The following is a 12,212-nucleotide window of genomic DNA, read 5'->3' as shown; positions in this document are numbered from 1 at the left end:
TTTAACAATCTTCCTCTTTTTCCCTTCAACAACATCTTCCCTGTCTGCTACCACCAAACGTTTCTACTCTATTTTCGGATCTCCTATTCCTTCCTATGTCTCCACCATTCTCCTCCTAGTATATCCTTAAAAACTAAATTGTATACTATGTACTTTGTATGTCTGTATGTATTTTTGCACTTTGTATACTATGTACTTTGTATGTCTGTATGTATTTTTGCACTTTGTATACTATGTACTTTGTATGTCTGTATGTATTTTTGCACTTTGTATACTATGTACTTTGTATGTCTGTATGTATTTTTGCACTTTGTATACTATGTACTTTGTATGTCTGTATGTATTTTTGCACTTTGTATACTATGTACTTTGTATGTCTGTATGTATTTTTGCACTTTGTATACTATGTACTTTGTATGTCTGTATGTATGCCTGTACTTTGTATACTGTATCATTATTACGTTTGTCGAATAAATTATCTTCAAACACTTATACACTATTTTTGAATCTCTTATTCCTTCCTATATTTCCATCACTCTCCTCCTAATATATCCTTAAAAACTAAGTTTTTAAAATGTCTTTTGGAAAAAGAAAAGTGCAAAGTGGTAGCGCATGTAACATACCACACGTGTATTATATTGTAGTGATATATTTTAATATATTTCTAATGGCATTGATATTACTAATCTTTCGCGGGCTGTATCTGTATGTCTGTATGCATGTCTGCACTTTGTATACTATGTACTTTGTATGTCTGTATGTATGCCTGTACTTTGTATACTGTATCATTATTACGTTTGTCGAATAAATTATCTTCAAACACTTATACACTATTTTTGAATCTCTTATTCCTTCCTATATTTCCATCACTCTCCTCCTAATATATCCTTAAAAACTAAATTTTCAAAATATCTTTTGGAAAAAGAAAAGTTTAAAGTGGTAGCGCATGTAACATACCACGCGTATATTATATTGCAGTGATATATGTAGTATATTTGTAATGGTACTGTTATTGTTAATCTTTCGCAAGCCATATACTATATACGTATACTGTATCATTATTGCATTTGTTGAATAAATTATCTTTAATCACTTATACACGTTGATATTCTTTTGCCCTATGCGAATATCCCAGAGTACGAGTGAGTTCAGTCTCTCTCTTACTCTCCTCCGTCCTAACTGCATCCTTCACCTACTCCTAATATATTTTGAAATTCAATTCTCGAAATTGCACCTCTGGGAGGCTGTATCTCGAAAACGGCTGGGTTTAGGGCTTTTTCCTTGAAATGTTGAAAGATCACTTAATGCAGAAAGTCAGAATGGTCCATAGAAGAGGCTGGTACAGGTTAGATTTCCATAGGGCCACTTTCAAAAAATTGCTTTACTTTTTGGTACTCGCACAATTTTTTTTGAATTTTGAAATTATCAGTCATTCATAGTATAGAATTTCCATTAGTTCGAATTTTCGCTGATAAGAGGGCAGCACCTCCCGGGCATGATATGTGGCGCCATCTTTGAGAGAACGAGTGAACTTTCTCGGATAAAATAATTCCGAATTCAATTTAAAAATCCCATCGTCGAAATTTCAATGAGTAAATCTTATTAAAGAATTCGCATTGGTTCGAATTTTCGCCGATAAGAGGGCAGCACCTCCCGGGCATGATATGTGGCGCCATCTCTGAGACAACGAGTGAACTTTCTCCAATAAAATAATTCCGAAAGTAATTTGAAATTCAGCTATATCACGCTGGTACAGATAAAACTGCGATAGGGCACTTTTAAAAAATCCCTTTACTTTTTGCAACATTCAGATGGAATGAAAGTAATGGCAGAGAAAATGCAGCATAGCCGAGAAGAGGTGTAGAAGCATAAGGTTGGAGGAGAAGGAGAAGGATGCTGTTAGGACCGAGGAGTGTAAGGGAGAGACAGAACTCACTCTTACTCTGGGATATTCGCATAGGGCAAAAGAATATCAACGTGTATAAGTGTTTAAAGATAATTTATTCGACAAACGTAATAATGATACAGTATACAAAGTACAGGCATACATACAGACATACAAAGTACATAGTATACAAAGTGCAGACATGCATACAGACATACAGATACAGCCCGCGAAAGATTAGTAATATCAATGCCATTAGAAATATATTAAAATATATCACTACAATATAATACACGTGTGGTATGTTACATGCGCTACCACTTTGCACTTTTCTTTTTCCAAAAGACATTTTAAAAACTTAGTTTTTAAGGATATATTAGGAGGAGAGTGATGGAAATATAGGAAGGAATAAGAGATTCAAAAATAGTGTATAAGTGTTTGAAGATAATTTATTCGACAAACGTAATAATGATACAGTATACAAAGTACAGGCATACATACAGACATACAAAGTACATAGTATACAAAGTGCAAAAATACATACAGACATACAAAGTACATAGTATACAAAGTGCAAAAATACATACAGACATACAAAGTACATAGTATACAAAGTGCAAAAATACATACAGACATACAAAGTACATAGTATACAAAGTGCAAAAATACATACAGACATACAAAGTACATAGTATACAAAGTGCAAAAATACATACAGACATACAAAGTACATAGTATACAAAGTGCAAAAATACATACAGACATACAAAGTACATAGTATACAAAGTGCAAAAATACATACAGACATACAAAGTACATAGTATACAAAGTGCAAAAATACATACAGACATACAAAGTACATAGTATACAAAGTGCAAAAATACATACAGACATACAAAGTACATAGTATACAAAGTGCAAAAATACATACAGACATACAAAGTACATAGTATACAAAGTGCAAAAATACATACAGACATACAAAGTACATAGTATACAAAGTGCAAAAATACATACAGACATACAAAGTACATAGTATACAAAGTGCAAAAATACATACAGACATACAAAGTACATAGTATACAAAGTGCAAAAATACATACAGACATACAAAGTACATAGTATACAAAGTGCAAAAATACATACAGACATACAAAGTACATAGTATACAAAGTGCAAAAATACATACAGACATACAAAGTACATAGTATACAAAGTGCAAAAATACATACAGACATACAAAGTACATAGTATACAAAGTGCAAAAATACATACAGACATACAAAGTACATAGTATACAAAGTGCAAAAATACATACAGACATACAAAGTACATAGTATACAAAGTGCAAAAATACATACAGACATACAAAGTACATAGTATACAAAGTGCAAAAATACATACAGACATACAAAGTACATAGTATACAAAGTGCAAAAATACATACAGACATACAAAGTACATAGTATACAAAGTGCAAAAATACATACAGACATACAAAGTACATAGTATACAAAGTGCAAAAATACATACAGACATACAAAGTACATAGTATACAAAGTGCAATGGATAAGAGAAATGATTCCAAGAGACCAGTATAGGAGACCGGCTCGAGGAAGAATGAGCGCTGCGGGCCTGACTCGAGCGCTCCCCCCACCAACCGCCTGCTTCGGATCACCGAGTTCTGCGCGACGAACGTGCGCGCACACAATTTTGGGCAACTTCCAGTATTTCTAAATATACTTGGCCAGAATTTCCGATTTCTAAGTGTTAATATTTTACTTTATTGATTTAATTAATTATTTTAATATTCCAAGAACCTAATTTGTTAATATTTCAATTTCAACGTAATTTGTTTTCGATATTTTACAATTTCAATTCACGTTTTATCTACTCTGTATATTCTGCGAGATTTTAATTTAGCCTTAATTTTATATTTTGAATAAATTTTGAAAATAAATCAAGATCCAATAATATTTAGTAATATTCGGAAAGCTTTATTCAATGTTTCAAATTTTCAATATTTCTGTGCAACTAATTTTTTTCTTCTTCTCTCTTCCTTCTTCTTATTCCTTTTTGGCTTTATGCCCTCATAGAGGGCCAAGTGCCTTCAAGTGATGAAACATTTTTCAAAATTTGACGTGCAACACGTGTGTCAAGTTAGCACCGCACTTTCATAAAAATATCTTAAAAATGTTTCAACAATAGGCTTTTTCAATAGTTCTTGAGAAGTTCTATAGCTCCCGGTCTCATTCTAAGGGTTGCTTTGGGAACCGGCTGTGAGTAGCGGAGAACCTCTGCCTCCAAAGCTATACGTTCGTGATCACGTTTAACTCGGCTACGACGGGATACGCATTATCGAGGGAGGCGATGATCACAAAATCCTTCTTCCGGACTCGCCGCTACGATTTAGCGCCATGCTTTTGGTATCGCCTAAAGTCGTAACGTTGAGCATCTCCCTACTCATCTCTGCTGTAGATACTTTCCGTGTTCCGTTATACAATTAGAACATTGCAACTGATAAAAACAGACCGGTCGCAGGCCATCTTATTTGCATACAGTAATGATGTCATTTACACAGTATTGAAAGCCTATATCGGAACACAGGGTTGGTTATTATTTTTAAACCTGACGCGTGATTGGCATAGGCCAGGTTGACCATAGACTGTGAACAGAAGGATTCGTTCATCTTTGTTTATTTCGCTTACTGGCAAACACGGCGAATTCATATTAATCGAATTATTATTTATTAAAATGTATAATACAAGATAGAAATATTTCTTAAGCAATGTAAACTTTTAGCTTTTAAATTTGGAAGAAAGGCCTTTTTGTGCTTCACTGATATTATTTGGTATTAAAATATACGTGTTACTCTAGCACGTAACTTGTCAAGAGAAAATACTATTTACATTGATTAGATGGTTAATTTTACTTAATATTTTTAAAATTACTCTTAGTCTGCTCGTATTATGGTTCTTGCAAGACTGGTGTTATTTCTATAAATGTATACTTGTCCTAATATCGCTAGATCTATCAGCACCTGTAAAGTTCCACAAACTTGAAATTGTACAGGTGCTTCTCGCTGGATAAAGTAACATGTTTTGAACGTGTCTCCCATTGTCCACATAGCTACCATAGTTATGCTACAACATTAAAAATTTTAATGCAGTTTAAGCATGTCGCTGATCATTCAGTGTATGAAAAATAATAACAAGCAAAAGTTATAAAATGCAGACGATACATTACAGCTTATTACACGAAGAAAAGATATTTACTTGTATTGTATATATATATTATAAAGGACATTGATTAAATTCTTACCTCATTCCCTCAGTAGATTTATTGTGAACATTGCGAACAAATTGTGGCACACCCAACATCGCTTCAGTTAAAACTGCCAGTAGTCCCACAGTTTCGACAAACATTAATACATCCACAAAGAGATACATTATAATAGAACCCAATGCCGCAAAGAGTAACATGAAGTCTAGATATGACTGGAAGTCTGTCCATTTCCAAAAGTACTTAGTGTCCAAATCTATCCAAATTAATACCCAAATAGAAAATAATAGAGAACTCTAGATGAATGTATATCCAACAATATACAGATAATAGATAAGATGTGATTAATAAAATACAACTATGATGTATATTACCTGTGAACACACGTTCCCTAGATTTAATAATTTGGTTCTTGTTGCGTATATTTATACAGACTCTTATCATGAACAGCATTGCTATATTCATCAATATACTCTGTAGTAAAAGCGGTAACTCATAATGCTTCCCAAACCTAAATAAATAATAAAATAGTGTTACAATAAACATTCAAAAAGTTTAATTCATTGTAATTTTCAAACAGATCTTAATTGTGTCTCATTTATTACATAAGGCTCGACATGTTATTTAAAGAATAGTTTAAAATTTATGTACACACCAGAACAGGATTCGTAAAGTATTTGCTATGAGCAATGCTAGACATACGTAAAGGGAGAAACCCTCAGCATCATTCTTTCGTTTAATTTCTCTGTACTGAGGAATGTAAGGTACAACCCCCCCAAAGATCATTGCTCCAGAGGCAATCCAATTAATGACTTGGTTGACACTTAAGTCTGGATAGTTTTCTTCAAAGACATTCATGGTTGTTTTTTTATACCTCTCACGGTAGGTCAATTTCTGCTGCATGGAGTTACCTTGTGCAACTGTTTACTAGGTGTTATGACGGCGATAAGCATTATTATCCTGCTGTTGATTGACTATCGCGCCAATAACTTAAGGTTTAAAATTGTTTCATTAAATTTTGCCGAAGATAAGTAAATACTAGCAAGGATCTTAATTTTATCATATCACAATGCGTTTCAGTTGAGAGGTTCATGAAGATCATTTATATTTAAATACGTTACTTGGACAATTTTTAAAAGAAATCGAAGTACTAAATTGACATATACTTTGAGGCAATATCACACTTGTTCTTTTGTAACGTAAATATAACGGAGTGTCACTTTGGAAAGAAAATGTGGTAATTAAAATTTTTGTATAAGGTTTCGTTTCTGTGTAATGCATTATTAATGGCAGAGGCCGGTACTCCGATTTTATTTGCAGCAGGTAGTACCGTTGTTTGATGTGATATTAAGTTATTTTTAACATAATATTTACATTAATTCATACCCAATAAAGAATAAGGCTGATTCTTCTATTATTTCAGACAATGGCTACCACCAGAGCTATTTATCATTTATTAAGACAGCGACATGCGCTACTTTCAAAGTTTCCAGCATCATCTTACTGTGTTCTACTAAACGGTTCTTTAAAAAATAATATCTTTCAAGGAATTCGTTGTTCTAGTAATAAATCTGTTCCTACAACGACATCTAAGACGAATTCAAAAGTTGGGTATATTGATGTATGTATATTAATTATATGCAAAACTAAACAGCCTTTTCACGTTTTCGCAAATTGAAAATCATTTTGCATTTTAGGTTGGTTCCGTTAAAGAAAATACCAAAGTAATCTGGTATTCTGTTGTAATATTAATTGGCTTGGGAGTGACTATTGTAATAGGTTATACCATTCTTAAAGAGTTGTTCTCTAATGAAAGTCCAAATGCTGTTTATAACAGAACATTGAAACGTTGTTTGGAAGACACAACCATAGAGAGTATTCTTGGACCACCAATTACAGCCCATGCAAGTAACCAACCAGGTCGTCGTGGTCGTCTCAGGTCAGATATAATTTGTATTGAATTTCAATCCATGTCTTTTATATGTAATGACTTGTTACATTTCTAGTTACAGTTACTATGATGGTGATGGCTACACAGGTATGAAAATACAATTTTACATAAAAGGCACTAGGGAGAAAGCAACTGTTCAAGCTGATTTGAAAAATGTAAGTTAATAATTTTTGTTCACTCTTTTATAATATGTACATTAAAATCAATAGTGCAATTGTTATATATTTTTTTTCCGCAGGGAAAGGATGGTGTTTATGAGTATATATATTTGATTGTTCAAGTACAAAATTATGCCCATAATATAATTGTTTTAGAGGATAATAGACATGAACTTAATACGAATGGTTATACAAATAAAATTATACAAAATGAGACATTAAGCATGTAACACGTAATGTGAATTCCAAGACAGGGATAATGTTTGATGTATAATGTAAAGATAAAAATAAAATTCCGTATATAGTTATCATCATATCATTGGGACCTGTTACTTACCATGAGAATAAAATATAAACCAAAATTCAAAATAACAGTATTTTAAGAAAAATTGTTTGCAAAAGTGAAGTAGAAGCATAGTATCCAAGATTAACAATCATTTTCTATCAGTTTCATTTCCACAGAAATATCAACCCCTTGATGGCTCATGCGAAATTCCTTATGATCCCTTAATACATCCGTCAGTTCTCCAAACAGATTTTATAAAAAAAATGACCTGTGTGAAGTCGGCCAATTACCTTCACACAGGTCCAAAAACTCTAGCCAACCGTACTTTGTGGTATTGGCAACACTGATGCCTCACTTTATTAATTTCCCCTAGTTTCTACTGGAACGTAAACAACAAAATCAAGAATTCAAACAATTTGAAAAAGATATTAATATAAGGTGTCAAATGAAGACTGCACCACATCAAAGATTAGTCATGGCTGGTGATCGGGATGTGTAAGTTACGACTAATTATTCATACAATTATTCAAGCAATTTTATAAGTAATTATTGTTTATAGGTTAAAAGAGTTACTGCGACGTCGTTTGGTTGAGTGTGGTTGGCGTGATCAAGTAAAGATAATCTGCAAGGAATTGATTAAGGAAAATGGACAGGATATTACATACGATACTTTATTGTCAATGGTCACAAGCAGAGCAAGAAGTCTTGTACCAGATTCTGTAAAGAAGGAACTTTTGCAGAAGATAAAAAATCAATTGATGTCGCAAGAAGAGAGTTTGAAGATGTGAAGAATTAGTATTAATTTGTATAAAAATTACTTTTTTACAAATTTGTATGCTCGTGATATTAGTATTAAATCCAGCTTATAAACAGAAGGTAACAAACCAGTAGAATCTCCATGAAGAGGTGACTTAAGCATTAAAAGTAATCAACAATAACCTTCAACTGATTTTTGTACATAAAATTTTATAATACTGATCCTCAACTATTATTTTTTGTTTGGTTTTCACAGAGTAGATGATATGATTGATATTTGTATGCAAATAAATGAAAACTATTATTTCTATTATTTTGATTACTCACCTGAATACATTGAGGCATTTTGTACTTATTGTTTAATTAATATTATACAAATAGTACAATATATGTTCACATAACACAATTTATGAACAAGAAATATTTTAGTTATACGCTTTTCTCATAATTTCTAAAAGTATTGAAGTATACGTATTTATCTTCTATGAAATATTAATGTTTTTGAAAATAACAAATGTTTACGTCTTGAGACGAAATATTCAATATTTCAGTACATCCCGCCACATTTTTTTTTTAAGTGCGGACATTTCCTTGCCTTCTAAGCACTCTAGCGTTGATATTCGTTACTACTGTACACGATAGGCGTTTTCATCTTACTTACGTTATTCTACAACAAAGTTATTGTCCGTGGCGTAGCATCTGCTTTCGATAGTGTAGACGGTTTTACGGATAATAAAGTAATAGTTGTTTCAGAAAGTAGCTAATTAATAGTTAAGACATGTTGATCAAGGTGAAGGTAAGCCTGAATATCATTTTGATACATTTCTCAGATATAAATATTAATGACTTCTAACCACCTCACGCTTCTTGCAGACTCTCACTGGAAAAGAGGTAGGTGTCCAAAAAGCAATCTAAGGGTATGAAGGACCGGTACCGGTATTTAAGTAAACGGTGTAATTACCAGTTTCATTAGGATAGTTTTAAACAAACGTATCAGCATATAACTTACCTTGGACTCTTCCAGATTGAAATAGATATAGAACCGACAGATAAGGTTGAGAGGATCAAGGAGCGTGTTGAGGAAAAAGAAGGTATTCCTCCGCAGCAACAGAGATTAATATTTTCTGGTAAACAAATGTACGTCTCATCATTACTAAATAATCTGGGAAAACTAGGGAATATTCTGTGACATATACTAACTACATGAATTTCAGGAACGATGAGAAAACAGCACAAGATTACAAAGTACAAGGTGGTTCCGTCTTACATCTTGTGCTTGCACTAAGAGGAGGTCTGTAGCCTAAATCCATGAGGGTCAATTGCTTCTTCTCCACTAAAACGTCACGTGCAACGCGGGCAGGTCCCAGACCACAACATACATTTGTATTCAAGCATTATTTAATAAAATAATTTAGTTGTATTTTGGACTCTGGGACTTCTCGGTTCGATGATAGCGACTATTGTGCGTAGCTCGGCTCCATTTCGTCTTGAAGAATCTTCTGCAGATACTACAGTAGGCCGCAGCGTTCATCGCTGGTTCGTGCTTGCATGCAACGTGTCGCAACAGGGCATGCTGCGTCGTGAAAGTGACATCGCACTTTGAACAACGTAGCAACGGCGAATGGATGCTGCGCTGCACTCGAAAATCTCCGATTTCTATAAAATCGACCGGAATCTTTAAAATCTCTCATTCGTCTGGGCGCGTACCGTAATCATGATACGAGGGGGTAGAGTCAATATAAGCATTTTCCGTTTATTTAAAAGAACCAAATTGTGAACCGTGTCGAAGAACCGGGCGTTTAAACGCGAATATTTTTTCTACTGTTTCTTTACACATCAAATACTCTTTATTTTCACAGCAATGCACTTAGTAACATTTCATTCTTTTTTGTGCGGGGCCTACGAGGTGCTTTCTGATACATGGACGGACTAACTGTAAATGAGATCCTCTGAGGGTTGTTCAACCCCTTCGCCAACCTATATATTTTAAGTTTCTTTGTTTCTTTGCATTCTTTCAAAAGATCATGGAAAGCTTATCTACGATCATACTAATATACTCACTAGCAAGCAAATTCTTTACCGTGATTACGTATGACGCACGATTTATCCGCACAAGCGTACAACGTGTATTTCGCAATATACTTATTATCAAAACGCCTTTAAAGTTTATCACATAAATTTTCAAGAACAAGCTAAAGTAAATGACTAGATTAACAACACTTCATCCGAAATTGTAAACTACAAGTAAATAAAATCCGTTCGCAAACTTCGTTATTCTTCTACATTCTTCGTAATTCGATAAAGCGAGTAAATATTTTGCGAAATGGCGAAGGGGTTCGTTGACGAAAAGAGACAGAGAAAAGCAGAAGAGGGAAAAAAGAAAAGTAGAAAATAGAGGGAATTGCGTAGGAAATAAAAAAAATATCTCATAAAGAGATCGGTAAAAGCCTCTCCACAGCGAAGCAATAAGACTACACCTATTACGTCATGTGTATCACTAGTAAGTTAATGCCGTCGCTTCAGCAATATAATAATAATAATAGCAGTCCCTAAATGCTACATGGACTAAAATTCGCGTTCATAGAAGTCGAGTTAGGAGTCGAGTTCCTGTTTAGGGCCGCGATGTCTGCGGATGCTCTTTTGCCATTGCATGTTATGTTTCAAGCGCATATGACGACGCAGGTCGGTTCTACGACTGAGAGTGGTGTGACAGAGGATGCAGGTCGTCTGGTTGCGATGCACTTCGAGGTGCTGGGTCAGCGAAGCAAGGTGCTTGTATACACTTCCACAGAGACTGCACGAAAAACGCCCTGGCCCCTGCACCACCACCTGACCAGTTGTATCGCCAACATGCTTCCGTTTTCGTCCCACCCCCCCTGCAACACATAACATTTTCGTGACCCCAGTCCTCTGGACAGTTCACGGGTCGACCCTTTAACTGTTCAACATTTAATACACTCAAATTAGAATATAAAGGGCGTACCATGTCAAAAGGTATTCCTTAAAAATACATATTGTTTTTTCTTTCAGTTAACTTAAATTTTCACATACATGGTACAGTCGGTATACGAATTCTTTTTTCAAAGAAATTATCTTTAGCAATGGCGGTTTCACAGTTCAAGGGTTCGCCGTCTACGTTTCAGCATATACTATGCTATTTCTACTGTAGCTATTTTACTGTAGCAGTCTTGAGCGTGACCTAGTGTAACGACTACCCACTAAAAATTTCGCACATTGATGTACATAAAGGAGTAATGGTCGATGACGTAACAGAAACGAACAATCGGCAACAGATTCTTTTTCTTCTTGTCTTTGCTCAGGCACTGCCATACAGAAAAGCACGACGAGCGAGGTATAAACGCAACGACACTTAACTTTAGGGAAGGTTCATTCTACATTCACTGCATGTGCTCGTAGTCTTTTTTTTTCACAGTTGATGAAACTTTTATTCACACATATCTTTTCGCTTACATTGGTTGGTTTTTTTTTTTAATTCGCTTAGTATACGACTTGGCTTCGTGTTCTGTTTTATTTTTTTCTCTTTCTATCCCCCTTACGATCTCCCACCCCCCGCGTTTCTCGTATATATCTCTCACTTTCCTCTCATTCCATATGTAAATATCTTTTTTTTCTTTTCTCAATATTCTTTTCACTTCATTACCCTCGTCTGTATAAGTCGAAACATGATTTTTTACGTAATGACACATTATACGAATGAGTTTTCAATTTTTATCATCACCTTCCTCAACTTCAATCATAAATAATAAACTAAAAGTAATTACACGAATATCTCCCGTACCGTCCACCCCTCCCTCCCTATTATATCGACTAAATTCATTTCATCTCACACTCTTTTTTAATCAACCCCCCTTCTCTCCCATTATCCCCCCCCCC

At 34.3% G+C, this 12,212-nt stretch overlaps 5 protein-coding genes across 9 annotated transcripts in view; 3 read left to right on the top strand and 2 right to left on the bottom strand.

Moving 5' to 3' along the window:
• Positions 1-4,565: 4,565 nt before the first annotated feature.
• On the bottom strand, positions 4,566-7,768 carry LOC107268361 (PQ-loop repeat-containing protein 1). Of its 2 annotated transcripts, XM_025085690.1 has the most exons (5): positions 7,614-7,768; positions 5,823-6,156; positions 5,542-5,678; positions 5,207-5,423; positions 4,708-5,028 (listed from the first exon to the last, which is right to left on the bottom strand). In XM_025085690.1, the coding sequence occupies exons 2-5, from the start codon at positions 6,068-6,070 to the stop codon at positions 4,839-4,841; spliced, it is 792 nt and encodes a 263-aa protein (XP_024941458.1). In that variant the 5' UTR covers positions 6,071-6,156; positions 7,614-7,768; the 3' UTR covers positions 4,708-4,838. The 2 variants fall into 2 exon arrangements, with proteins under 2 accessions (XP_015596555.1, XP_024941458.1); XM_015741069.2 differs by lacking the exon at positions 7,614-7,768 and having other exon boundaries at positions 4,566-5,028; positions 5,823-6,106.
• On the top strand, positions 6,263-7,592 carry LOC107268362 (mitochondrial import inner membrane translocase subunit Tim21). Of its 3 annotated transcripts, none has more exons than XM_015741071.2 (5): positions 6,263-6,404; positions 6,591-6,788; positions 6,865-7,106; positions 7,174-7,273; positions 7,357-7,592. In XM_015741071.2, exons 2-5 carry the CDS (start codon positions 6,594-6,596, stop codon positions 7,504-7,506), a joined length of 687 nt encoding a protein of 228 aa, XP_015596557.1. In that variant the 5' UTR covers positions 6,263-6,404; positions 6,591-6,593; the 3' UTR covers positions 7,507-7,592. The 3 variants fall into 3 exon arrangements, with proteins under 3 accessions (XP_015596557.1, XP_015596556.1, XP_015596558.1); XM_015741070.2 differs by having other exon boundaries at positions 6,339-6,490; XM_015741072.2 differs by having other exon boundaries at positions 6,342-6,490; positions 7,180-7,273.
• Positions 7,769-7,904: 136 nt separating the features above from the next.
• Positions 7,905-8,437, top strand: LOC107268363 (transcription and mRNA export factor ENY2). The gene is made up of 2 exons (XM_015741073.2): positions 7,905-8,057; positions 8,122-8,437. Exons 1-2 carry the CDS (start codon positions 8,008-8,010, stop codon positions 8,348-8,350), a joined length of 279 nt encoding a protein of 92 aa, XP_015596559.1. The 5' UTR covers positions 7,905-8,007; the 3' UTR covers positions 8,351-8,437.
• A 539-nt stretch (positions 8,438-8,976) lies between these two features.
• Positions 8,977-9,745, top strand: LOC107268364 (NEDD8). Its single transcript, XM_015741074.2, has 4 exons — positions 8,977-9,114; positions 9,192-9,209; positions 9,343-9,455; positions 9,533-9,745. Exons 1-4 carry the CDS (start codon positions 9,097-9,099, stop codon positions 9,615-9,617), a joined length of 234 nt encoding a protein of 77 aa, XP_015596560.1. The 5' UTR covers positions 8,977-9,096; the 3' UTR covers positions 9,618-9,745.
• Positions 9,702-12,212, bottom strand: part of LOC107268360 (protein bric-a-brac 2) — a 16,895-nt gene continuing 14,384 nt past the window's right edge. Inside the window, exon 6 of one of the 2 annotated variants that reach the window (XM_015741066.2) lies at positions 9,702-9,974. In XM_015741066.2, the coding sequence (XP_015596552.1) occupies positions 9,730-9,974 (245 nt within the window). In that variant the 3' untranslated portion in view covers positions 9,702-9,729. Of the gene's footprint in view, positions 9,975-10,142; positions 11,195-12,212 lie in introns of those variants that run through there. The other variant, XM_015741064.2, reaches the window with a different exon arrangement.

The sequence above is a fragment of the Cephus cinctus genome, unplaced genomic scaffold, assembly GCF_000341935.2.
Source record: "Cephus cinctus unplaced genomic scaffold, Ccin1 Ccin1_scaffold0525, whole genome shotgun sequence".
NCBI lineage: Eukaryota > Metazoa > Arthropoda > Insecta > Hymenoptera > Cephidae > Cephus > Cephus cinctus.
This window is presented reverse-complemented; position numbering and strand designations above follow the sequence as displayed.

Bases quoted from the DNA above. Each gene is read 5' to 3' on its own strand.
- LOC107268364 (XM_015741074.2), top strand. The intron at 9,456-9,532 runs GTACGTCTCATC...CATGAATTTCAG, and splicing joins ATATTTTCTGGTAAACAAAT to GAACGATGAGAAAACAGCAC.
- LOC107268362 (XM_015741071.2), top strand. From the start codon at position 6,594: ATGGCTACCACCAGAGCTATTTATCATTTATTAAGACAGCGACATGCG. The intron at 7,107-7,173 runs GTCAGATATAAT...TTACATTTCTAG, and splicing joins GGTCGTCGTGGTCGTCTCAG to TTACAGTTACTATGATGGTG. The intron at 7,274-7,356 runs GTAAGTTAATAA...TTTTTTCCGCAG, and splicing joins TTCAAGCTGATTTGAAAAAT to GGAAAGGATGGTGTTTATGA.
- LOC107268363 (XM_015741073.2), top strand. From the start codon at position 8,008: ATGAAGACTGCACCACATCAAAGATTAGTCATGGCTGGTGATCGGGAT. The intron at 8,058-8,121 runs GTAAGTTACGAC...TATTGTTTATAG, and splicing joins ATGGCTGGTGATCGGGATGT to GTTAAAAGAGTTACTGCGAC.
- LOC107268361 (XM_025085690.1), bottom strand. From the start codon at position 6,070: ATGCAGCAGAAATTGACCTACCGTGAGAGGTATAAAAAAACAACCATG. The intron at 5,424-5,541 runs GTAATATACATC...TAATTTGGATAG, and splicing joins TAGGGAACGTGTGTTCACAG to ATTTGGACACTAAGTACTTT. The intron at 5,029-5,206 runs GTAAGAATTTAA...TTAATGTTGTAG, and splicing joins AAATCTACTGAGGGAATGAG to CATAACTATGGTAGCTATGT.